Source organism: Acanthopagrus latus, chromosome 7, assembly GCF_904848185.1.
Source record: "Acanthopagrus latus isolate v.2019 chromosome 7, fAcaLat1.1, whole genome shotgun sequence".
Classification (NCBI taxonomy): Eukaryota; Metazoa; Chordata; class Actinopteri; order Spariformes; family Sparidae; genus Acanthopagrus; species Acanthopagrus latus.
In genome coordinates, this window is record NC_051045.1 from 27,820,196 (window position 1) to 27,846,973 (window position 26,778).

General features: G+C 41.5%; 1 protein-coding gene and 1 long non-coding RNA gene across 3 annotated transcripts; one reads left to right on the forward strand and one right to left on the reverse strand.

Moving 5' to 3' along the window:
- Positions 1–3,368: 3,368 nt before the first annotated feature.
- On the reverse strand, positions 3,369–7,629 carry LOC119022568. Its single transcript, XR_005075976.1, has 3 exons — positions 5,308–7,629; positions 4,676–5,046; positions 3,369–4,382 (listed from the first exon to the last, which is right to left on the reverse strand). It is a non-coding gene; the product is annotated as an uncharacterized LOC119022568 (long non-coding RNA).
- Positions 7,630–8,163: 534 nt separating this feature from the next.
- On the forward strand, positions 8,164–25,896 carry LOC119022567 (rho-related GTP-binding protein RhoA-C). Of its 2 annotated transcripts, XM_037103556.1 has the most exons (5): positions 8,164–8,293; positions 10,796–10,951; positions 23,414–23,534; positions 23,632–23,762; positions 25,386–25,896. In XM_037103556.1, the coding sequence occupies exons 2-5, from the start codon at positions 10,796–10,798 to the stop codon at positions 25,557–25,559; spliced, it is 582 nt and encodes a 193-aa protein (XP_036959451.1). In that variant the 5' UTR covers positions 8,164–8,293; the 3' UTR covers positions 25,560–25,896. The 2 variants fall into 2 exon arrangements, with proteins under 2 accessions (XP_036959451.1, XP_036959452.1); XM_037103557.1 differs by lacking the exons at positions 8,164–8,293; positions 10,796–10,951 and adding an exon at positions 19,694–19,846.
- The last annotated feature ends 882 nt before the right edge of the window (positions 25,897–26,778 follow it).

The following is a 26,778-nucleotide window of genomic DNA, read 5'->3' on the forward strand; positions in this document are numbered from 1 at the left end:
CAAGGATGCCCAATCTCACCCCTTTTATTTGCGATAGTTATTGAGCCTCTCGCAGCATCACTGCGTTCTTCACTTGAGATTTGTGGCATATTAAGGAGTGGAAAGGAACATAAGTTATTGTTATATGCTGACGATTTATTGTTATATATCACTGATCCCCAGAATACTTTACGGCACATTATGACTACACTAGATCGTTTTACCAAGCTTTCTGGGTTCAAGATTAATGTCTTGAAAAGTGAACTTTTTCCTGTCAACTCTGCTGCACAATCACTCTCTTTTAACTCCTACCCTTTTAAGGTGTCTACTGATAAATTCACATACCTGGGTATAGTTGTAACTCGGAAAATTTCAGACCTCTTTAAACCTTATTTTGCTACTCTTTTGGAATACACCAAGATGGCCCTTGACAGATGGTCTGCACTTCCTATCTCATTAGCTGGCAGAATTTACCTGATATTAACCTAATAAAAATGACCATATTACCCAAATTCTTATACCTGTTCCAAACTATACCAATTTATTTACTTTACCAATAAATCTTTCTTTTCACATCTCAACGAAATTATCTCTGACTTCATTTGGAATAAGAAACCACCTTGTATATGTAAAGAATTTTTACAAAGACCTAAATCTATGGGTGGGATGGATCTACTCCATTTCCAACTATACTATTGGGCGAGTAACCTGAGAGCCTTGGTGTATTGGCTTCAAACCCATACTAACAATGAGACCCCACCTGGGTCCAAATGGAGGCAGATGCAAGCCTCCCATTATCCCTTCCAGCCTTGTTGTATTCAGCAATGCCTATCACACCACGCCGTGCATCTACTGCCCCCTAGTCTATCAATCTCTGCGTATATGGGCTCAGGTGCGAAAACACTTCGGTTGGCTGACTTTGTGCCCCAATAGTGGCAAACCATCAGTTTCCTCCCTCACATGGGAGGGCAGGAGTCCTGAATATGACTCTTTCTTAGTCTGATGCGAGAAAGGTATTGTCTCATTTAAAGAGCTGTACATAGCAGATATGTTTGCCTCATTTGACCAGCTCAGAGCTAAATTCGATTTACCAAAATCACATTTTTTAAAATTTCTACAGGTCTAGGATTGGATTTGTAATCAAACACGATCATATCCTGTAATCCCTGAACAACAGCCCATGGATACTTTGTTTCCAAGAGCTCCATCTAACAAAGGCATAATATCCACTATATATATGAAACACTCATCTTTACAGTTGTCACCCTCTTAGCTAGAAAATTAATATTACTTAATTGGAAACAGGCTGCCCCACCCTCCTACAAACATTGAGTTAGAGATGCACTACAACTCCTGAAGCTAGAAAAGATTAGAATGGCCTTACAACGTCCAAATGATAATTTCAGCAGGATATCGCAACCTTTTATTACATATCTGCTTGAACAAACATGAGGTTTTGTCCTAGAGATCATCGCTATATATATATTGTCTTTTACTAATACTGAAGGCCACATGTTTGTTCTGTCGCACACACCGTATGTTTTGTCTTTGTTTTTTTTTTCTCTTTGTCTGTTTTATTGGGGGGGGGAGGGGGGGGGTCTGAAAAAGTTATGTAATTTTGTATACACGCTGTACAATTTCAATTGTGAAAACCAATAAATAAAGTATGACAAATAAATGATGTTTCTTGCCAAATAAAGATAGATAGGGCATGATGTCACCTGCCCCCAGATAGATGTTATGCAGGATGGCACATGTTGTTATGACCTGAAATGAAAAACAATATATATATATATTAATTTTGATTTACTCTGCTTCAGTACTAAAAAAAAAAAACCAAAAGAATCCTGTTGAGTGATGATGTACCTGAGGCACAAAGGTGTGGTGCTCCTCCAGGGCTTGCAGGAAGATGGACCTGAACCTGGTCTTCATCATTACAAAGGCATGCTCAATGATGGGTCCATCCCAAACACCCTTGAGACCACCCTGTATGATGCCCCACTCAGCAGCCAGGAAAGGAACACCAAAATATTTTGATATTAAATTAAGGTCACGTTTAACTACTAATCAGTTGTCAACGTGTATGGCAGCCGATCAACAGTTTATATGTCAAGCATTAACATAATGTATTGGTATGTTAATTACCCTTACCTTAACTGTTAGCTAGCTAATAGTGATAATAATAATAACAGGTTTACCTCTCCACTGCCCTTTCTCAACCGGAGCTAAACCAGCCGCCGGTGGTTCAGACGGAGCCAAAATTTGCTCTAGGTCAAACATTTTTACTCGTCTTTTCGCTCTTACTTTCATGGGCTTGGGCGGCAGAAATCGTGTCGTAAGGATAAGGGCGGGAACATCTGGTGACACAACTAGGAAATGCTCCAAAGGCTAGACCATCCCATTTAACAACAGTTGACATGGCTTTCGAAGGTCTCTCTGAAGGACTTGCCTTTGGAGGCCACAAAGGCTGGGTCCTTAGAAGGATGCAGCCCTTAAATTGGGATACAGCCAGTAGGACCAACCCTGAGGCCATCACATCACAGTGCAGAAACAAGTGATAGACACTGACTGTGACAGACACCACCCTATTACAAGACACTGCGCCATCAACATGGTTTAAAGGCTGTAATGTTAAGTTTAAAAATGTACATAATGATGCTGTAATTAGGAAGGCTCTCAAAAAACCTATCTATAACAGGGTTGTAAATATGAAGTTAGTCAAAATTAATTAATTTATTCTTTTGTTTTGATTAGTCAGCAAGTTATTGTGCTGCTGGCTTTTATTTTATTTTCATGCAAGGCTTTTTACCGGTATGTTATTTATTTTACAGCTTGTGGTTGCTTAGCAACGGTAAAGCATCAGCTCGTTCCTTTCTATGTTTTTCCGCTGTGTGTGGTACGTACTCTCAACAGCTCATAACGTTTCGTGCAGTTATGGGATTTATGGCTCTTTGAGGGGATCCGGATCTTGGCGATCCGTTCCCTTCAAAGAGCCATTCAAAAGAATGGCTCTTTTGGCTCTTTTTAAATATTTAGTCAGTTTTAAGAATCCAGCTTGGGGGCATCTCAGTTTACCCTGGAAATAATCACTGGGAGGAATGATGATTTGAGATTTGTAGTCAAATAATTAAAACTCAGAAATTACACACCAATATCTGAGTTTGAGTTATTCTGAAATATTGATTATTATCTCATTTGTCATGTGTGGACTATATTCCATAGGGTGGCACAACATCCCTCTGCTTAGACAGTGACATCACTATTTTGGCTTTAGGCTACCTTTAGTATAATGTGAGTGTGTGTATGTGTAAAGCTATGCTGACTTAAAAACAAAGCCGGCAGCAATGAATTTCTGTGCAAAACAGCTTTTACTATGAACACTTCCACACAAGAACATTGTTATCACACAAGAACATTTTGATAGAAAACAAAAGATATTTTAAATACTAGACAAATAGATAAAATTTGAGAAAATGAAAGGTAAATGTCTGCATACAGTCCACTATTACTACTACTTGGAAACAGAGGATAAGCCCTTTCAAGTCTTAAATGAACAATAACAAAGTGGGCTGCAATGAATGTCTGTGCAAAACAGCTTTTAGTGCAAAGATGTCTACAAGAACAGTATTACTTAAAGAATGTTTTGATAGAAAACAAAAAATATTTAAAATATTAGACATATACTGTAAATAAAATTAGAATAAATTAAATGAAAATGTCTACATATAGTCCACTATTACTACTGTAATCTTTGCAAAAAGGACATCAGTCCCTTCAAGTCTTAAATGAACAATAACAAAGTGGGCTGCAATGAATGTCTGTGCAAAACAGCTTTTAGTGCAAAAATGTCTACAAGAACAGTATCACAAAAAAGAAAATTTTGATAGAAAATAAAAAATATTCAAAGTATCAGTCATATACTGTAGATAAAATTAGAATGAATAAAATGGAAATGTTTACATACAGTCAACTATTACTACTATTACTACTGTAAACTTTGCAAATAGGACATCAGCCCCTTCAAGTTTTAAATGACACAAAATGCTATGTAAATAAATACAAAGCAGTTCCTGACTTTATGGCTTTTTCTGCCTCTCTCTCTTGTCCTTGGGCAAATTTGCATTAAGGAAGACAAGAGCTCTGACCTTTTTGGGCTTAAGGGGACTTCTCCTCTCTGAGATTATCTGGCCAGTTTTCGAGAATATTCTCTCAGAGGGAACTGATGTCGCCACAACACAAAGCTTCCTGGCCATCAGCTTGCTAAGCCTGGGGTAAATAGGGGCTCGACTCTCCCACCACTTGAGGGGATCCTCATGTGTTGGAAGAAGAGGCTCCTCCAGGTAGGCTCGCACCTCCATGACAGCATCGGCGGTGGGATTCCTGGCTTCCACTGTTCCAGCCACCTGCTCATAGGGGTGAGAGATATAACAATGGGAGATGCCATTTTTGTGAGATTGTGATTAGATTAAATTAGATTCAACTTTTGTCATTACACAGTGTAAGAGAACAGAGTAATGAAATGCAGTTTAGCATTTAATCAAAAGTGACAATAGTAGATTTGCATATGTACAGCATGTGCAGTATATACAGATTAAATGTGATTTACAGCTAGTGGAAGTTTTAGACTGAGATATTAGACTGATTTCATTCTAGAGATTTTTAGAGAAAAAATGTGAATAATTGTTGCCACCCTTACTTCCTCATGGAAATAGCTCCAGACTATTGATCCAGCACCACTGCCTGCTCCTTCCGGTCCTTCCACAGCTGGTTGCTGCTGGATGGGTGTGCCACTGCTTATTCTTGCTGCTGCAGTTGACAGCCTTTGAAACGTCTCATGTGCTGTTCTGCCATCAGGGAAGGCCATCCTCTTAAAATGAGGGTCAGTGCAGTGCAGCAGTATCTGCTAGTATATGGTTGGCATGAATCTTGTGGAATCGCGTTGACAAAGTTGCACACAGACTGTTGATCACACCTTGCGCTGCTGCTGTTGTAATGTTTCGCCGGAAATCAACGGTGGCTCTTTGAAGTCCCCTGGCCAGCACTATGACCTTCGAGGCTGTCAAGTAGCTAGTGAGAAAAAAAAAATGTTAGAATTTTAAAACAGAAACAATGATAAATACTACAATGTATTAAACAGATATCTATTATCAAATATCCATAATTTATTATCAGTAAATTGGCATGCAGGCTACAGAAATCTACTGACAATGATATATACTTCACTGTATTATACAGATATCGTTTATGGTATAAAACATTCATAATTTATTATCAGGTAATATGCATGCATGCTAAAGAAATATACTGCAGAGCAGCTGAGCTACATACCTTTCTGCACTGAGTTCCACAGTGACTTCCTCAAATGGTTGCAAGATTGTGCACAATTCTTGCACTGTGGTCCATTCCTCCTGGGACAGGTGGCGGACAGGTGCATTGGTGACGGCCAGGGTGGAGATTATGGCATTTTTACTGGCAATAAAGCTTTTCAACATGTAGTAGGTGGAATTCCACCTTGTAGGACAATCCTGTTTGGGTCAGAGCTCCTCCATCTTCATTTGTAGTTGAGTCTACTTCAGTTTTTGTGCCCCCACAGTGCTTCTGTGAAAGTATTCCACGACCTCTTTGACCTTATCAATGATGGGCTTTGGAGCTTTCAGGGCATCTCTGACCACCAGGTTAATGGTATGGGCCAGACATGGTAGGTGCATCCATCCAATGGTTTGTATTGCCTTTGTAACATTTGGCACATCATCGGTTAGGCAGCACACTACTTTCTTGTCCACCCCCCACTCTGCTGCAACACTAAGTAGCTGTTGTGCAATGTTGTCTGCTGTGTGCCGCTCACTGAATTCAAAACAGTCCAGGAGGCAGGAAGCCACACGGAAATCCTCAATAAAATGACAGGTTACAGACATATATGATTCTGTCGTTCTTGAAGTCCAACAGTCTGTGGTTAAACAGACAGCTGGTACTTTTGACACCCCTCTCTTCAAAGATGCTGTCTCCCTGTCATACATATCTGTGACCTTCTTAGCTAGTGTCTTCCTACTTGGAGGAATGTAGGAGGGGTTGAGCGCCTGTGAATATTTTTTGAATCCTGTGTCCTCCACTATTGAGAAAGGCTGGAAGTCAGTGCCTATCATCTTTGCCAGCTCTTCGTCTATCTTCTCCTGTCTTAATGGGGTCAAGACAGGAGGTAAATACTGACTGATGGATGTCTGCCTTTTTGGTCGTGCCTGGCTAGGCAATGTGGTGGGCCCAGTGGGGTCAGAGGCTGCTGTAGATTCAGATGTGGAGGCAGAGGAGGCAATGGACACAGCAGTGTCACTGTTGTTGTCTGAGTCTGGCTCTGCTCTGCTCTCAAACCTGCACTGTTGGGTGCTGAGTCTTCAAATGCCTGTGTAAATTATTTGTTGACCCAGACTTAAATGAAATGACTTTCTGACAAATGCTGCATTTAGCCTTACTGTTTTCTTCGCGAGAAAAGTGCACCCAAATGCTGCTCCTTCTCCTCTAGCTCATTTTTTTTCCCACTGGAGAACTCACGGGAAGAATGCGTGCACAACAGTAGCACTCCTGCGTGTGCGCCCCTCCCCCTAACTGTTCTGTCTCTAGCGGAGGAGCAAGGAGCATAGACCCTATGCATAGACCGAAGGAGGAGTTAATCTGTGTGCGTCTGCTTAAAACACGCATAGGGAAAAAAAGAACGGCTCTCCCCCAGCCGCGACTCGGCTCCTATCGTTCATGTTTATGAGCCGTTCAAAAGAATCGGTTCGTTCGCGAACGTCACAACTCTAGATTCGTGTTTGATTTTGTTATGTTTTATAATGGTTGTTAAGTGTTTTCATCTTTAATTTCGTTTTAATTTAGAATTTATCGCAGTATGTACAGACACTCACTGTACATGATCGGGAGTGTTATTGAAAAAAAATTATGTTAGCAGATGGGACCATCTTGACCGACCCTAACGCGCTCACTCAGTGGAAGGACGACGTGACAGGTTTACCCTCTGTTGAATGGCCGGTGTTTTGTTTCGGATTAACACGGGGCTTTGTTAACTGGCGATCTTCAGCCGAATGCGTCTGTGGTCACCGAAGCTACAACAGATGTTGACAACGGGAAGAGAAGACGTAGCTGCCTTCAAATCTGCCCCTTTGTTCAGGTTTTCTCTGGTCAAATCATACCTGATACGTGTTAGGGCTGCTGTTTGATTAAACGTGTCCGACCCACAGTCGCTGTATCAAAGTTGCTGGTTGTTACGGAGGACGTTGTAAACAGGAAAAGAGAGTTACTCTTCCTGTGAATGCGTGTCTCTAATAAACCTTTATTAAAAACACTTACTCCTGTCTTTTCCCTGTTTGAGTAAACGTGCATCACATAGGGAAACTATAACCCCTGTAAAACAACAACAACAATAACGGGACTTGAACTCATTCACTGAGGGGAAAAAAACAACACCGCAGTCAAACCACTGTGCTAATCAAATCACGCAGGTGACTTGCGGTATAACCTATTTCTGTCGTCACAGCAGACACACAGCCACCTCTGGGTCGCACAAGAAGGCCAGATCAACTTGTGACCGCAGTGTCTGTTCACCTTGTCCGTACGATGGTGACGTCCTGGTGCTACTAACGTCAGCAGTTGCCTCCAAAATCGGTTTGTTTGGCCTCTAGCTGAACACGTGACCTAATCGTGACGTATGCTCAGAAGGGGCCTATAGCCTGTGTGTTGTCTCTACTGACCCGAACCGAGGGGTGGTCAGGGGTTACATATACAGTATGTAAAGTAAAAAGTGATGGAAAGGTCAAATGTAATTGTTCATTATTGGTGGTGTGCTGTTTTAAGTCAATCCCTTGAGTTTAGATCTCTTCACAACCACTCGATACACAGTCATGCTTTCTTTCTTTTTGCATAACAGAAATAGAATTTAGGTACGGTGTAGCTGGACTATGATGATTCCTAAATGTGTTAAAAAGATCTTCATTACATTAATTTGAATTTGAGGAATACTGTGTGCAGGGTTGTATCTACAGGACGTAGGGAAGATGATGACAACTTAGCCACCCTTGTTTGAAGTAGGATTCCTGTAAAGTGAGGGAGAAACATTACTGAGAGGCGTAACCCGGGGCAAAATACTGCTCACACCACTGAAACTGAGCCATTTTATGTATGTATGTTATTGGTTGGTTAAGATACGCTTCACTCATGATTTTCCCGTGTCCCATTGGTTAAAATTGTGTGGTATGGGCGGGAGATACAGTCGTGGCACTGTCGGGGGCGGGACTCTTCAGTCCAACAGGAAAACTAAAGGAAGGCAAGTACTTGTATTAAAAATGTTGAAGTAATTACCCACAATAGGTCGCTGCTTCGTCGCTTTGTATGTCAGGGTGGTAGCTAGAATCAAGCAATAATTTGCGATGTCAGAACTGTACGTGTCAAAGATGTACAAGAGGCCACGCTCGCCGAAAACTAAGCAAAGTTAGCAAGCTAATATTTAGCTTCCCGGAAAGGAATGAAAACTCCTGCTAACAAGAAGTTAGTTGATAATCGACTAATTCAGTAACAGACATAAGCCTAATAAGAGTGTTTATGTAAAATGAAGGTAGCAATAAAATGACGTGATCTGCAACGTGAATTCACCGTAGCCTAAATTGACAGATACATGTAGCCTATCCCAGTAGAAGTAAAAGCAGTGAGGAAGTGAAGTTGTAATGCTACGTCTACTCGTCAAAGTCTTCAGATTCGCCTGGTTTAAGGAGCTTAAACACACGTTTGTGTCATTATCACTATTACTTGTGCCAACAGTGTTTCATGTTGACCCAGTCGAACCTCTAGAGCAGCGAATAGGTTGTTACAGAGAGAGCAGCTGTATATGATAGCTGCATGAGAAGAGACCCATCTACTAAGTGTCCATAGCAAAACTTTAATTGTTCCTTAAACAGGCCTCGAAAAATAACATTTTGACACATTTGACACAACAAAATCGCAATTTATCATGCAATTTGATCGGCAGACCTCTTTATTAAATCATCATATGTCAACCTCAAGTCAGAGTTATTGAGTTATTATTTAGATCCAAGATGTGTCGATTTCGATCATGTGTGATTAAACGAATATGCTTTTGTTGATTGTCCAGATTTACTGTTCATATGTGTTTAGTACAGTGAATTGACAGTGCATGATCCCCTATTTATGCTCTCAGGTCTAAGTAGGAGTTAGATCAGATGATTTGTATTTCATGGCTGTGTGTTGTTCACAGTGGAAAAAAAGTTGTTTGGTCGGTCCATCACTTTGGTCTAGAGTAAAATTTCTTGACAAATATCAGATCATGAAATATACCACATATTCAGTTTTTTTTTTATTTAAAAAAAGACTTTTCATCTAGGCTTACAAGTAGGTCACATTTACCACCTGTCAGAAATGGGACACACTTCCAATGTATGACGAAATGTAATTTCACATTTCTCTTGACACCCATATTGCACTCTGTACACATGCTATAATTTAGACAGTAGTAGTATTTGGGACATGCTGATCTGAGGAGTGAGGAGTTCTGGAGTGTGGATTAATGTCGACACTGGAAAATGAGGTGGTGGCACACTTCAAATGTTTATGCACATCAACCCACAATGACACAAAGTCAAGTCACTAGTAATAGAAATAAATGGCTGCAGGTTTTTTGACTCACATCATCCACCACCAGTGGATGCTAATATCTAAATATTGCTTTCAGTCTATTCAGCTTCAGCTTACTTTAAGGTATGAGGTACTGAAGGTATTATGGGAAAAAGTGGAATCCCCACATTTATTGGCACAGAGGTGGCCTCATCATAGAGGTCTCAAGCAGTAGAAAAGTTTGACCTGGCTCGACCAGCAAAGCACAGGTCTGTCAAATTAGTACATTCAACTTAACATTCCTAATAAATGTAAGTTTTGTAATGCAAACAGTGAAATTCCACAGTCAACGTTGTGTCACTATAACGGGGGATAAATGGACAGAGAGAGGCAGAGAGAGAGATTTTGTGTATATATATTGCGATTAGGATATGATTCACATTAGCAAAGAGAAGAGAAAACAGAACATGTTTTGTACACCAGGACATACTGTTTTCAAACATTTGCCTCAAAAAAAAAAAAGAAAAAAAAAATCAGCCACTGCGATTTGGATATTGCACTGCCATATTGCATTTTTTGATGATATTTCGATAAATTGTGCAGTTCTACAACGCACCCATACCAGCGCAGTCCCAGACGTTGTATAAATGCAGAATGTTTTTGATCTGATGGACCAGCTAGACTTGGGCCACTAGCAGAGTGCAGTGAATTACGTCCCTGAGAAGACAGTAAACGGCAACATTATTGTAGACATATAATAGAACTCTGATTGTAGTTTACACTGAGTCGTTGCTGAAATTAAAAAGAAAAATGTATCGAATGAAACTGAAACTGTGCTTGATAAGATTTTAGGAACATATGACTAATTATCATGTTCTCATTGTTCAAAGGAGACATTTTAATTAATTATTAATTGACTTGCTTAAACAGTGAAAATTTACTATTTTCAGCTTGGGTTGATGACCATGTCTCAGTCACTGCAAAATGTTTCCCACTGGATGCACCTCCGTTTGCTGTTGAACCTTTTCAGATTAGAGGGTCCTTAGTTTGTGTTGTTCATGGCAAAATTGTTTATATCACTGTCCATAAAATGTTTCATCGTCGAACTTTCCACAAACAAAATAGCTTAACTCTGTCAAAAATAACTATTCACTGTGTCATAAAACATCCCTGATCATGTATTCTGTTTTTATTCTTTCAGATGGCTGCAATCAGAAAGAAACTAGTGATAGTTGGTGACGGAGCCTGTGGCAAGACCTGTCTCCTCATAGTATTCAGTAAAGATCAGTTCCCAGAGGTTTATGTGCCCACAGTGTTTGAAAACTACGTGGCAGATATTGAGGTGGATGGTAAACAGGTAAGCTGTTTATTGCAAATGTCTAGAGTTTGATTTTTACAGTAGTCCAAGACCACAACAGGAGTGTGTAATTTGAGGCTCTGAACCTTAGAGTTTGTTGCCTCAACTGACACTGGCTGTACACATTTGGTTACCATATGTTCTGAGCTATCTGATCACAAGTAGACCATTTTAAGCCTGTCAATTCACACCTGACATTAAATGCGTCTCAAAATGTATCTTGGGTGTCCTCTTGTGATCATATCAAACTTCCCCACTCAATATACAAATATACACCTACACCACTGGAACATTTTTTAAAGTAAAATATATTGTTTGCTGAATTAAGAAGAAGCCCCACATAATTTGTTGTAGATAGCTTTTCACAAAGTTTACAAAGTTTCCCTTTACGCAACAACTCTGAAACTTAACGTCTTTTAAGGGAGCCTAGGGATTTTCTCTTGGGGCATCAATGAAGTAGCCTTGAGTAGTTACTGTTTACTGTATTTGTAAATTTGTCATGTTTACCACCAACATGTTGTATTTTTAGTGTAGTTTAGTGTAGATGGTGAAATCTGTTGCTACAGGGAGGTAAATATCTGCACATCAGAGTCAGAGCAGACAGGGTGCATTATGGACATCAAGAAAGGCAGGTCAGTTTAGTTATGCACTGACAAATGGACACTGAGAATGAAATGAAAGAAACATCTCTATGTATTGTGTTGTTGAATATGGGGATATTGCAGTTGCTAGTTCAGTAATAACTTCAAATGAGCAGTGTTCACAAAAGTCTGCTGCTAATATAGGCAGGTTGAGAGAGCCCAAACATGTCATTTACGTTACAGTGAACCACATTGAAAGCAGATCGTGTGTAATCCAATATTTGTGTTGTTGCGGCTTCTTCTTGTTTTGCGTAGGACATCAGTTGAAAAGGTGGTGACTAAACACACTACTTAAAGAATGTTGTCACAAGCGTGAATGTGGTCTGAGTGATGGGATCTCACATGCGTCCTCAATGCGTCATGATGGCGATCACACCTGTACTAGAGCTGACCACTTGTGACTGGATCACTTAGAGCGCATGTTGATACCAGGTCTGAACAGAGTGTAGGGGAGTTTTGAATATTATTTATTGCAACCATCATTTCTTTTTTAAATTGTGAAGAAAATCCATACAATACATCCATCCTTTGACAGCTTGTCAGTTGACTTTGGTAGACCAACTACAACGGTGACACTGCTTCCAGTTACCTCAAATTGAGTTTGACTCTTTCTTTTAATTTGTCTCTTCTGTAAAGCAGAATTAGTCAACTTTTCGACTGTCCTGTTTCATTGTGGTATGACTGTTGACGCGCTTTTGCAAAGACCATATGGTTACCATCACTTGTTTTGTAACTTAATGATCTAGTAAAGAGAGCTGGTTTTGAACTGTCTCATGTTCAATTTGATTGCAAGTAAGCAACAAAAATGTTCCTCCTTTTACTCATTAAACAAAAGATATCAACAAAAATGCGTATTCTGGGGAAAAAGTATGGACACCCTACCCCCTAATAGCTAGTATTACCCCCTCTGGAGGAAATAACTTCAGTGAGATGTTTTTTGTAGCCATCTATTGGTCTCTGACATCGGTTTGAAAAAAGTTTACCCCACTCCTCAATTCAGAATTCTTTCAGCTGTGAGATGTTGGGTCATTGTCATGTTGCAGGGTCCAGTTCCACTTCAGCTTAAAGCACAACAGTTTCCTCCTTGCACACCTCCCATGAAAGTTAAACTTGAGTAGTCTCCTTCTGATTGTAGAGGTGTGCACTTTCACATCAACAGTAGCAAAAGCCTGCTGTAGGTCCCGTGATGACATTTTAGGGTTTTTGGTGACTACTTTTAGCATCTTGCGGTCTGCGCTCAGGGCAAGGTTATTATCGTTAACAAATAGAACAAAATGACGAAAATTAGAATTGAAAAAATATTTTCGTTAACTGAAATAAATAAAAACTATAATTAAAAGAAAAACACACTAACTCACTGAAACTGTATTGTGTGTTTACAAAACCAACTAAAACGTACTGAAATTATGGATAAAATTCCCTTCGTTTTCGTCTTTGTCAATTTCGGATTGATATGAAATCGAAATTTAAAAAAATGTATTTCGCTCCAGCAATTTTATGTGAGCTGGCGGCACCATACAGCACCTCGCGGTCCGTCACTTGTCGTTTAGAGTCGACTTGTCATTGCCACTCTATCTGGTAAATGGTGACAAAAGTTGGGAGAAAGTGCCAGAATCCTATATGGGATTTCTTCAAATGCGACAGCGAGAAAGACAAAAGCATGTGCCTTGTAGTGGAAACAGGTGATCAAATATGTGGAATACATCTCAAGGGAAAAAACCCCCCACAAATCTTAAAGTCCATTTGGGAAGCTCACACAAGAATGCTAATCGCGAGTACCTTAACAAAGTGGCCTCTCTTAATAGCTCCCCTGAAAGAGAGCAACATCCCGGCCAGTTAGCACAGGGAAGGAGGAGACAACCATAATAGACTGCTTTCACCGACGACCTAATAGCTGCTTGTTAGTAACCTCGCAGGAATACCACAAGCGGGAAGATGCACTTGTAAATATGTTTATTGACACTGGTATGTCTACAAGACTGTGTGACTCAACTGCCTTCAAGAAGTTTAGCTTTTCATTCGAGCCAAAATTCAAATCACCCAGAGCTGCACGAGTGAATAAGCTTATTGGAGCCAAGATGGCAACGGCAAAGCACAAATTGAAAGATATCATAAAGGATGCAAGGAAGCTGACCCTCTGTGTGGATGGTTGGAGCTTTCATGGGTGCGTCAGCATGTTTTTATCATCCACCTGGAGGCCAGGTTTACAATGCTCTGTGTAACCTACACCAGATTGAGCACCCACACACTGGGGGGGCCATTGCTCGCTGCATTGAAAAGACTTTAGAAGCATGGGGTATAGGAGAAGACAAGTTGCTGCTTATTGTGACTGATAACGGCTCCAACATAATCAAAGCTGTGCGGCTGCTTCGACATAGAAGCCAAGTACAAAGTGAGGAGTCTACAGGTGGTTCACAGGCTCAGCCAGGAGGTGCTGAAGATGGCCTGGATGAACTGTGGATCAAATCAGAGTCGGAGGAGACAGACGAGGAGGATGAGGAGATTGGAGAGACTGGAGACCTTGGTGAGTCTGGTTAGAGTGCCAAATACATTAGTCTTATTGATTTTTTTATTTGGATATAAAATGTAACAATGATATAACCAGTGTTGTAAGTTTTAATTGATATTAACCCCATAGAGGTAAAAAAAGAGCGGAAAATAATGTACTTGCTCTCATTTACTCACTCCTATTAAAAATCTAAAATGTCAGTCCCAAGTTCTATACATCTGTTAAAACTTAAAGTGTATAATTGTCACATTGACATCATAGTTATTGTCATGTCATGATTTCATATCTAATATTGGGATTGGGGTTCACTGTGAACATACAATATTAAATGTGCTATCCTGTGGAAACAAATTTAGGGTGCTAACAGTGCAAGAAATTTAATATCTTAAAACAAGTAATGATATCATCCCTGCTGTAAAACCAAGGGTTACTACAGACAAAGTCCTATTTCATAAATAATTCTTTATTAAACTTTACCATTCTTTTGTGTGTTTTACATTTGATGAAAATAAATGATCTATTTTTTCGTCTGTTTTCTCTTTGCTAAGAACTTGACCTGCCAGATGCAAAAACTAAAACTAATACTAAAACTAATAAAAACTAAACTAAAACTAAGTATGTAGGAAAAAAAGGGAAAACTAACTAAAACTAGCAAACCCACTCTAAAAACTAATTAAGACTAACTGAATTAGAGAAAAAAACGTCAAAACTAAATAAAAATAAACTATAATGAAAAAAAAACAAAACTATTATAACCTTGTCTTAGGGTGACCTCGCTTGGACGGCCAGACCTGGGCATGTTTGCAGTTGTTTTGAATGTCCTCCATTTGTAGACTATTCTCCAGACAGTGGAATTGGCTGACTTCAGATTCTTTTGAGATCAATTTAAATCCCTGCTTCAATCTTCTGAAGGCTTTTCCAAGTGCCGAAAAAACTGTGGACACTGTTATTACAGAGTGTCTTGACTGTTAAAGTGATGAAAGTGTACTTGTTTCTTCTGGTGGATGACTGTCAAGATTTTGACAAAGTAAAAGCTTTGGTGCTTAAATCTTATGAGCTAGTATCGGAAGCTTATCATTAAAAGTTCCATAAATTGAGGAACTTGAACCCGGGGCTGTTGCTGCGAGGACAAAGCCTCTATACATGGGACACCCACTCCACCAATTGAGCTTAATGGCGCCCCGACTTTGTAGATATTTCATTTGCTTTATGGGTATTTTAATGGCCAATTCAACAAAAACAACTGAAATGTGGCGCCATTTAGCTCAGTTGGTAGAGCAGGTGTCCCATGTACAGAGGCTTTGTCTTCGCTGCAGCGGACCTAGGTTCGACTCCCAGTCTGGGGCCCTTTGCTGCATGTCACTCCCCCTCTCTCTCATCCTGTTTGCTGTCCTATATCAATAAAGCCAAAAGGCCAGAAAAAATACTTAAAAAAAAAATAACAAAAACCAACTGAAACCTCTTAAATAAGCGAAGTGTTCTAATATTTACAGCCACCACTGTATATGTAAGTTTGGAAGGAAGCATAGTATTAAGGCGGAGGTGTATGCTGGCTTTGTAGATAAAGGACTGCAGCACTTTCAGAGCACTCCTAAAATTCCAGAGCAGTCGAGTCAAATTGTGGTTGATGAGGTGAGACTTAAAGTGTGGGATGTTGAGCTGAAGCAGCTGTCCTTGAGGGAGGAAGAGCTGCAGCTGTACAATTACATGGAAACTAAAAGGCTTGAGTTTTGCTTGTACAAGTTAGAGCTTGGTTTGGCCTCTCAAGCCACAGCAAAGTCCACAGATTTTGACATTAGCAAAAACATCTACATAGTTCCTCCTTTTATGAGGAGTAAGTCTATCAATATTTCGTGTTGTTTGAGTGGGTGGCTTCTTCGCTTAAATGGCCGAAAAAACTGTGGACACTGTTATTACAGAGTGTCTTGACCGGTAAGGCGATGAAAGTGTACTTGTGTCTTCTGGCAGATGACTGTCAAGATTTCGACAAAGTAAAAGCTTCAGCGCTTAAAGCTTACGAACTGGTACTGGAAGCTTACCATCAAAAGTTCTGTAAATTGAGGAAACAGGAACATCAGACTTGATATGGAATTTGCTCGAGAGAGGGTGTTAGCATACTTAAATGAACATGAAACGGGTGATCTAATTAAAGCCACGGTACTAGTGGATGAATGTATCCTAACTCGCAAGGCTGTATTTTTCTGACCGACCTTTCAGTAAGACTGGGGTTGGTGAAGGAAAGGCCTAGGGAGTGTGAAAAGGGGACAGATGTAATGTGCTACTATTGGTGTTGAAAAAGCGAAATACAAAACCAGTAGCTTTGGTCAACAAACTGGAAAACAGGCTGGATGTACACTATATTACCAAAAGTATTCGCTCACCCATTCAAATGATCAGAATCAGGTGTTCTAATCACTTGGCCTGGCCCCAGGTGTATAAATTCAAGCACTCAGGCATGCAGACTGTGAAACAAGACATTTGTGAAAGAATGGGCCGCTCTCAGGAGCTCAGTGAATTCCAGCGTGGAACTGTCATAGGATGCCACTTGTGCAACAAATCCAGTCGTGAAATTTCCTCGCTCCTAAATATTCAACAGTCAACTGTCAGCTCTATTATAACAAAATGGAAGCGTTTGGGAACAACAGCAACTCAGCCACGAAGTGGTAGGCCACGTAAAGTGACGGAGAGGGGTCAGCGGATGCTGAAGCGCATAGTGCAAAGAGGTCGCCGACTTTCTGCACAGTCAATTGCTAGAGAGCTACAAACTTCATGTGACCTTCAGATTAGCCCAAGTACAGTACGCAGAGAGCTTCATGGAATGGGTTTCCATGGCCGAGCAGCTGCAGCCAAGCCACACATCACCAAGTGCAATGCAAGGCGTCGGATGCAATGGTGTAAAGCACGCCGTCACTGGCCTCTAGAGCAGTGGAGACGCGTTCTCTGGAGTGATGAATCACGCTTTTCCATCTGGCAATCTGATGGACGAGTCTGGGTTTGGAGGTTGCCAGGAGAACGGTACATTTCAGATTGCATTGTGCCAACTGTGAAATTTGGTGGAGGAGGAATTATGGTATGGGGTTGTTTTTCAGGAGCTGGGCTTGGCCCCTTAGTTCCAATGAAAGGAACATTGAATGCTTCAGGATACCAAAACATTTTGGACAATTCCATGCTCCCAACCTTGTGGGAACACTTTGGAGCGGGCCCCTTCCTCTTCCAACATGACTGTGCACCAGTGCACAAAGCAAGGTCCATAAAGACGTGGATGACAGAGTCTGGTGTGGATGAACTTGACTGGCCTGCACAGAGTCCTGACCTGAACCCGATAGAACACCTTTGGGATGAATTAGAGCGGAGACTGAGAGCCAGGCCTTCTCGACCAACATCAGTGTGTGACCTCACCAATGCGCTTTTGGAAGAATGGTCAAAAATTCCTATAAACACTCTCCTCAACCTTGTGGACAGTCTTCCCAGAAGAGTTGAAGCTGTAATAGCTGCAAAAGGTGGACCGACATCATATTGAATTCTATGAGTTAGGAATGGGATGGCACTTCAGTTCATAGAATGAGTAAAGGCAGGTGAGCGAATACTTTTGGTAATATAGTGTATCTGTGGTGTCTGGGTCCAGTGATTTGTGGAACTTTGGTACATTTGTCATGGATGGGGTTGTCTCATTGCTAGGTGGCAGTGTTAAAGTTTCTGTAAAAATCCTGCAGTAAACTGCACCTTCCTAGTCTTTTATCCTGGAGGTAGTTCTGCCTTTCCGTCATAAGTCTGCTATTGGTTCAAATGTCCCTGTGAAGGATTTCGGCATGATGACATAGGCATGTATCTACATAAAGTCTCTGTGGAGTCAGATCTGGTGTCAGGTGAAGTAGCTGTGGGGGTCCGTCCTGAGTTCCAGATTATAAAGGGGTTGCTTTTGTGATGGTGGAATGTTTTGCCTTGGGGAAAGGTGGCAGTTATGCCAGATGGAACGCTGGTCTCTGTCAGAGACTGTCTGTCCAGATGCTTTGGCTCAGGTTCATGTGAGGCTCAGGTCAGAGATGTATGTGGCTTTTGTGACTGCTGGGGTGCTGTCTGCTGCTGAAGTTGCACCAACGTATGTTTGCCTGGTTGTAGGGAAAGTGGCAGATACCTGTCAGTCAGCGTTTGAGCCGACAAGGAGTCTCTTAGTAGCCTTAGTAGCATTCATACTGCCGTTTGAATGTGGGGATCCTGCACCAGTTCTCCGCCTCCTCCTCTGTGTGAAAGTCTCAGAGGCGGCGAAGGGTGAAATTTCGCTCCGGCACTGATACGCCTCAGGAGGTAGTATCAGAGGTTTGCTTTGGCAAGCCAAACCAGTGTGAATGTCGGTCTGACAGTCTGATAAATACACAGGTCCTTCACTCAACTAGATAAAGAGAAATGTCCCACAAAGCAGCTTTACATAACCAAACAACAGTAATGTAGTAACTAACTGTCTTTGGTAACTTATATGAGGAAAAAATACCGCAGATATGCGTGGAGAAGCATCTGTCCTCCCGCCTGTTCTACCACCTCTTTGTCACATTTCTGCCCGAAAAACAGTGACTGTCACCGGCAAAAAACACTCAACAAGTGTTTGTGTTTGAAAAAAAATGACTGTGACGGTCAGCCACATAGGCCGAGAGTTCAGTGAACTTTTCCCCAGAAAACGGCATCCCTCCCTGCAAGTGACAGACAGCATCCTGTTTACTCATGGTGATTATGTAATTATGTAACTTAGAGTGAAAAATGTAACTTTGTCACTTTCCAGGATGTTTGGATGGGTCAGGATCTCAATCCCATCACATTATAACAACATCCATATTATTATAAACAGTCAGCAGGTAAATGCTAAATGCAAAAGGACATCGGGGAAACACCACTCCCTCCAGAAAAATGCGTGAAATATGCTTGCATGATTTCATAATCCCCCCATTTTTGTTGCAAAAAAGTCACATATATCTTCGCAGAAAGTTGAAAAATGTTGCGTTTACTTCACACAAGAGCAGCCATTTTCCTCCTGTTGCCTTGGGAACGTTATGAAGTGACGTCATCGGAAAGCTGCGAACAAGACATGAAGTCTGCAAATCATTTGCCAACAAAAATGAGTGCAAAAGACAGAGCAAAGCATTTTCCCAGTGTGTTATGTGACAGTGGAGGCAAATTATTTTGCACTCCGTGCAAATTGCCACCGCCAAACACTTGAGGATGGTTCCAGCAGCAGCAGAAGCAGCCAAGAAGCAGCTCACCAACACCGAGGTGTCAACTTCCAAAACTGAAAGAAAGGGCTGAAAGAATCAAGGCCAGTAGCCTGTTACAAGATTCAAGCTTGTAAAAGTATGAAAAGGTTGATGGTCAAATTGAAAACGGAATGAAACAGAGAGGTGTGTGTGTGAGTGTGAATGAGATTTTCAAGTATGTTGTGTGTGTGGATGTAAGTTAATGTTAGGGTTAGATAGCCAGTAGTAGTGTAATTATACTGCAGTTTGTTGTAGGTTACACTGGACTTTGTGTGTGGTATGTTGTGTTGTGGTGTGTGTGTGTACTGTGGTGACCCCTGTTGGTGCTTGACAGTGGGGTTTGCTGGTTGGCAGGGGGTTGGGCCAGACTGGCAATCTGGTAAATGAGGACACCTGGGCTGGTGATCTGGTTTGATGTATATAAGCAGGTGCTCATTCATTGTCTCTCTCTTTTCTTTGCAGACAGAAACCTGTCTCCCCAGATGACGCGGTCGCCTTAGCCGTTGGTTCCTATGGTTTTCTTTTATGCACTACACAACACCCACACTCACCATATTCGTCATGCATGCTCATCTTACACCACTGATTATACTGACTCTCACACCTCATGTTATTCTATTACCTGATTTACCTTTATTATTGATTTAAATAAACATCTTTTTGTTATTCCTTTAAACAGTGCATCTCTGTTTGTCATGGCCTTGAGCCAGCTATGACAAATGGGGGCTTGTCTTAAGTTAAAGTTTGATTAATTGGATAGTTTGAAGAGTCTGAGATTTGTTTGGAACCTCTGTGTCTTGGTTGCTGCATTCTGTTTACACATGTCTTTTGGTGCGCATTTAGTGCTTTAATTGTTTTGTTTTTGCTGAATCTTGTTGTTAGAGAGCTCGGTAGTTGCGTTGATTGAGTTTTTGCAGGAGGATATTTTGTCCGCTGTCATATTTTGTCAGTGTCTGTTTGTTGTTTTTCTCGTTTAAAGTGGTGGCGACGCGGTTAGTGTTGGCTGTCCTTGGGCAGCAGTCTCGGGAGCATGTCCAGAGTATTTTGTGGGGTGGCCTGTTTAGGTTGCTTCTCAAAGCCTCATGGGTTTTAGTGTGTAAATACCCACCGCAGACCCACACGAAGACTAGGGGTGAGTTTATTTCGCTTTTGGTTAGGCAGTTAGAGGGAGTACTCCTGGCGCTAGTTTTGCCTCGTGTGTCTTGTTGGTGGTTAAATCTGTGCATTCTGTTCTGTCCGGTGGTTTTTATTTATTATGGCTTCCATGTTGGAGTTTGTTGCTGTGCCTTCAGAGGTGTTTGTGAGTATCTGTACGGAGCAGTTATTGCAAATAGCTGATCATTATGAAATTAGGCTTGCAGACAAAAAGCGAAAGGATGACATTAAGTGTGTTATCTTATCCGCGTTATTAGAGCGAGGTGTCCCAGAGAAGGGTGAACCTGTGTCGGAAGTGGCTTCACTACCTATCAGTTCGGCTGGTGAATCAGGCTCCGTGCCGGTGTCAAACTTAACGTTTGAGCAGCAAAGAGAATTGATGTTGCTGTTTGAGCAGGAAAAGCATAAACTGAGAGTGGAGATCGAAAGTAGGATGGAGATAGATAAAGTTCGTCAGGAAACTGAGAAAATGAAATTGGACTTGATCAGAGATGGTAAGCTGTCAATTGAGTTGGGAGCGGAGGTTGCCTCTGTCTCTGGTGCTGTGCCACGTTCTTGTGATATGGGCGCAAATTTACGTTTATTGCCGAAGTTTAGTGAGAGAGACCCTGATACCTTCTTAACGTTGTTTGAGCGCATTGCCGATGTGAGAGGGTGGCCAGATGTGGACCGGATTCTGATGCTTAAGTGTGTGCTCACGGGTAGGGCCCAGGAGGGTAGGGCCCAGGCCACAGTGCGACTGTCTAAGTTATGCAAAAGGGAAATCGTCAGTTTTGAAAGCTTATGAGTTAGTCCCCGAGGCTTATCGGCAACAATTTTAGAATTTAGAGTATGGGTATGGGTGAAAAATTTAGAGTATGGGTGAAGGGTGATAAGCAAACAAATGTGGAGTTGGCCAGTGATTTGTGTCATTTTAACTGGTGGTGTACCACTGCTGATGTGGACAATTTTGAGGACTTGCGGGAGTTAATGGTGTTAGGGCAGTTCAAAAACTCGATTCCTCAGCGCATAGCCACTTATGTTGCTGAGCAGAAAGCAGCCACTGTTCTTAGAGCAGTCGAGTGGGCAGATTTTGCTGTAACCCATAGTGATGTATCTTGTGGGGATGTGAGAAGTAGGGCTAATAGCCATAGTAACTTGTATTATGGTAACTATTGGCCAGTGGCTGGTCCCTCCCTTACATTCAAGAACTTGCGTTGTAGGGATGACAGCAATAAAGTGTGTAACTACTGTCAGGAACCTGGTCATTGTAAGGACCGGTGTCCTGTTTTGAGGTCTAAGAGTAGACATAAGCCTTACTAACCTGCACCTGCACTGTCCTGTTCCAGTGTCCCAGGGCTGCAGCCATGGTCTGTGGAACTGGGCGGTGATGCTGGTTTTGAGTCCTTTATTACTAGCGCTGTCGTGTCTCTGGTCAGCAGTGGTGAGGGTGTGCGGATTAGGCTGTTGTGGGACACAGGTGCGAAAAACTCATTCATCTTTTGGTCAGTGTTGCATTTCTCGTCTGTGACGGAGACAGGGTATTACATTGTGATGCGTGGGATGGAGATGGGGCTGGTTCCTGTGCACGGCATAACATGGTGCTTGACTGTGAGCTATTTCAGGGCACTATTTTCAGTTGAGGTGGAAGTGCGCCACGCGTTGCCTGTAGATGGTGTGGGGGTGATTTTGGGAAACGACCTGGCTGGTGGTGCTGTATGGGCTGATGTACCTCCTCTGGTTACTGCTAGACCATTGTCGGCTGGGGCGCGGGATGACAGTGGCTGAAGGTTTCCAGAGGTTCTTCCTGTTTGAGCTGTGACACGCGCTCAGGCCTGCGCTGTAGTTTCTCCAGACTCACGTGAAAGTGGGAGTAACGTGGAGCGTGAGTTTGTGGTGCCTTTATCCAATCTGCCTCCGTCTGTGTGGAAAGGGCTACTAACTGTACCTGTCTTTTCCGCAACTTGTTATGACATGCTGTTTAAGTCGGCGGTCAGTGCAAAGGACACTGGTGTGGGTGCTGTCCTCCTCCCTCTGATGAGGTTGAGCACCTAATTTTTTACTTTTCAACAAAGTTAAACTGTCACCAGAAATGGTATTCGGCAAACAAAAAGGAAGCATTGGCGCTTGTTATGACGTAAGAGCATTTCGAGTTTATGAGGCTCCTTTAGTGTTCCTCTGATCGTTTATACGGCTTTATACGACTCCCTAGTCTTTTTGGATAGAATGTGTTACAAAAATAGACGCTTGATGAATTGGAGTTAGCGTGTGCAGGCTTTCAGTGTGGTCGTTGGATATATCCGTGGCAGGGATAATGCTCTGGCTGACGTGCTGTCTCACTTGTAATCTGCGTCTAAACTGAACAACGTCTCCTGAGATGACTGTAAATTTGTTTGTTTTTTTGTTTTTTTTTCTCTCTCTCGACCATTGTTCAGTATCTCAGTGCTAGCCAGGATGTATCACTGTGGCTGTTGATGAGCCTCCTGCCTTTCCAGGTGATAGCGGTCTCCCTGATTGGAAATATCCAATGAGAAGGGATAGGGCACTAGCCTCTGTCTGTCTCACTCGTACTCCATTCCACCTGATACTGACTTGAGAGGCCTGGAGGCTGGTTGTGGTATTTTGTTTTGTTTTGTTCATCTGATTGGTGTGGTAGTTCAGTTTTCTTGGCTTTTCAGTTAGTTTCAATTGGGTTTAATTATCAGGGTCAGGGTTAGTGTTAGGGTCCCGGTGGCAGCCCTTTCTTTGTTTGTTTTGGCAGTCAGTTTATTTATTTGTTTGATTGTTTAGGGGTTGGTTTGCTGTTCAAGTAAATAAATTGACCTAACTTTTAAACTGCAACTTGTTCTGTCTTGTGTTTAGATCTCATTTGGAGGGGGTCCTAACAGTAGTGACTTGGTAGTAATCTAGTCCTGTTGTCCTTTCCTGTTTGAAGGTGGAGCTGGCTCTTTGGGACACAGCGGGACAAGAGGACTACGATCGATTGCGACCTCTCTCCTATCCAGACACGGACGTGATCCTTATGTGTTTCTCCATTGACAGCCCTGACAGTTTGGGTGAGATTTCCTCTATGTCATATTTTACTTTTGTTTTAACTCAGTATTTTTTTTGCACCTGCTCTGGTTCAACCTGTTCCCCTTGTGCCTGTTGTAGAGAACATTCCTGAGAAGTGGACTCCCGAGGTCAAGCACTTCTGTCCCAGTGTGCCCATTATTCTCGTGGGTAACAAGAAAGACCTGCGGAATGATGAGCACACACGTCGAGAGTTAGCCAAGATGAAACAGGTCAGAGAGGCCTGTAATTAATGGAGCTCATTTAGATGCTTTTACGAGTTTCAAGCCTGCAAAATGTATAAATGGTCACTACGTTATTGTCATTAGGATTCATGCTTATAAATGTAGTTGTATTTCTTGCCTGTGTTTTTTTTTCCAGTAACATTCATCAGCATTTTGTAGGGCTGTAGCGGATTTGAATGGTTGGTTTGTGGTGTGTCGGCAAGATTACAGAAAAACTGCTGAACAGATTTCAAAGAAACAAGGATGGAGGATGGGTCTCCCAGGTCTTTACTGCTACATCCAGGTGTAGCAGATTTAAATTTGTTTTCATAGTGGGTAGTGTTTTGTGTTGTACTTGTCTCTATTTCCTGGCTCAGATGCTGGGTTTTAAAATGGTTAGACATGGGCCATTGCTATACCTGAACCTTTGGTTTGTGATTGATGTGATTAGTCTGATTATTATGGCCAGAGGATGACCTTCTGGTTTCTTTAAAGCTAAGGGACAAAATTGCTTGTTTTACACAAACTTTCTGAAGTTATTGTATTCGCTAATTGGATTAGTTGAACAGCTTCAGTTGTTCTCAAACTGCGAAAGGGGTCACTGAAAGAAAAAAGTTAGCAACCACTGTATTGAGCTAATCCAAAAAGACTTTTGAGGCCAGTTTTACATATAAAGATAGTGTAATGTAACCCTTGTTTAAACTCTAAGTGTAGAGGCCTGTGGAAATGATAGATTTATAAGAAGAACCAGCTGCTGAATGCAAAGATAGTGCCCATTCAGTCCGATGAGAATTGCTCGCCTAGTGCATACACCAGAAGTGTTTTCTAGATTCCAGGTGTACTTCCTGGTTACATGCAAGGAATTTAAAAAAGAAGCAAAGTCACTGAATCTTGCTTTGGTGCCAGACTTTGTTGGGAGCTATAATGGGGGATGCTTGGAAAAATCCAACATATCTGCTGATGAGAAAGTGCCTCCTGAAAAACAAAGAACAGACTTCCGAGAGTAATCCGAGAGATCACAGCAGTCAGTCCATCACTTCATCCGGGGACTTCAAGATGAGCAACTGGACAGCCTCTGAGATCCAGGAGATGGTAGCGTCTCCTTGGTCTCTAGCTGTTTGGTTGTGTCCGCTTGTTGTTGTAACGGCAAGCTAGGACCGGTCGCTACTTTCAAATTAAAAGCCCCCCACTAAGAACCCAGTTCTAAACTCCATTGGGGTGCAATTAAAGCTCTTATTTTAAAGACAAATTCGTTTTCACTGTTCACAGCCCAACTAGAGCTTCACGTCACATGTTTACGCCTACTTCAGTGGCGGCTTTTGGAAAAGGAGGAATATTACGCCTCCATTTTAGAAAGACAGGGCAGCATATTGCCACCCTTACCTTGGAGCAAATGTGCCGCCTTTTCTATCTAAAAAGGGCTAATGACGTAATGACCCATCTTTTTTATGTTATTAGGCCCACTGAATATGGTCAGCATATTTTCATCATGTAGATGTTGCATCGTGATTGCATAACAAATTTTCAAATGGCTTTACAGGGCTCCAGGAAAGTTTTGAAAAGTATTATACCTATATTACTTGAAAAATGTATTGTCTTTAATTTTCCTCTGACATTGTTTACTTTTAACAGGAACCAGTGAAGTCAGATGAGGCAAAGGATATGGCTAACCGGATCAATGCCTTTGGTTACTTGGAGTGCTCGGCCAAGACTAAGGATGGTGTGAGGGAGGTGTTTGAAATGGCCACCAGGGCGGCTCTACAGGCCAAGAGACGAGGGAAGAAGGGTGGCTGCCTTCTGCTTTAGATTATCAGCTCAGGATTGGGAGGGAGGGGAAAGAAATCCAAACAAAGAAAAAAAACATCCCTCATATGTCTGCTTTGTTACTAAGATGGGCACATTTGAATGGGGAGTTACAGGGATGAGGGAGAAAAGTCAAACCAGGCCAAAGGTGATACAAAGGTCACAAAAAGGAAAAAGGGAGTACACACTCAAGTCCAAGGTTATAGCCTTTAGTATGAGGGTATTATTAGTGCAAAAGGTTTTAGCACCTGTAACAGTGGAATTTGTAGTTTTATTATGGTGATTGTGTATGTGTATCAGTAAATTTGAGGTCACATACTCATGAGTTGTGTATTTTTTTTTCTCTCCACAAATACAACACAACACTTACATGTTCACAAATTCATAATTACAGGTGCTCAAATCCTATTTTACAAGTCACAGTCTGAAAAACTGACACGCTCACATTTTTGCTCCTATTGTAGTATATTTGGTGCAAAACATATTTGTGTACCTGTATCAAACAATGTGAAGTTGTGGACAAAATTTGAATATGTGCAAATTTGAATGTGAACTTGTGCAATAAATGTTCAGTGTATGTAAAATAATTTCTCACAAAAACATTTGTGTTTTAAAACACATAAGTATACTGCTAGAATTTTCCCCACGAGTCACAGATTCTGTTTCCTTCAACTACAATCACATATCCACTGAGATATGTGGCAATAGCTCAGTCGGTAGAGACTTGGCTTAAGGACTGGAGGATGGCTGGTTCAAGTGAAAAATATTGTGGAGAAACCGCACATTTACTTCTGGATTTCAAAATAAAGGTATTAACAGTAAGCTATAATTCAAAACCTACATTTAAAATAAAATGTTACATTAAAGTGTTTCATGCGCCCACGATGAATAAAAAACACTTAATATCAAGTATCTTTACTGCAAAATAAAAGTCCCTCCATTAATGCCTCCAGATTGCATATTTTACCATATTTGAGGTGCTGTAAAAACCACACAAACACGGAGTGACCGCAAGTAAACAAAAGCCCCTCTTCTCTGATTGGCTGTGGGATCAGTCGATCTCAGATCAGCACTCGCCTTTTGCTCTATAGACTGAATGCATGCAGCACACCTGACAATCCGTCATTAGCTGCACATTGTAAGTATACACACACAGCAAGCTAGGAGCAGTGTAAAGCACTACCAGTCGCCTTCACTTCAGATTTGCACATAGTCAAATTTT

Bases quoted from the DNA above. Each gene is read 5' to 3' on its own strand.
- LOC119022567 (XM_037103556.1), top strand. From the start codon at position 10,796: ATGGCTGCAATCAGAAAGAAACTAGTGATAGTTGGTGACGGAGCCTGT. The intron at 10,952-23,413 runs GTAAGCTGTTTA...TCCTGTTTGAAG, and splicing joins TTGAGGTGGATGGTAAACAG to GTGGAGCTGGCTCTTTGGGA. The intron at 23,535-23,631 runs GTGAGATTTCCT...TGCCTGTTGTAG, and splicing joins TGACAGCCCTGACAGTTTGG to AGAACATTCCTGAGAAGTGG.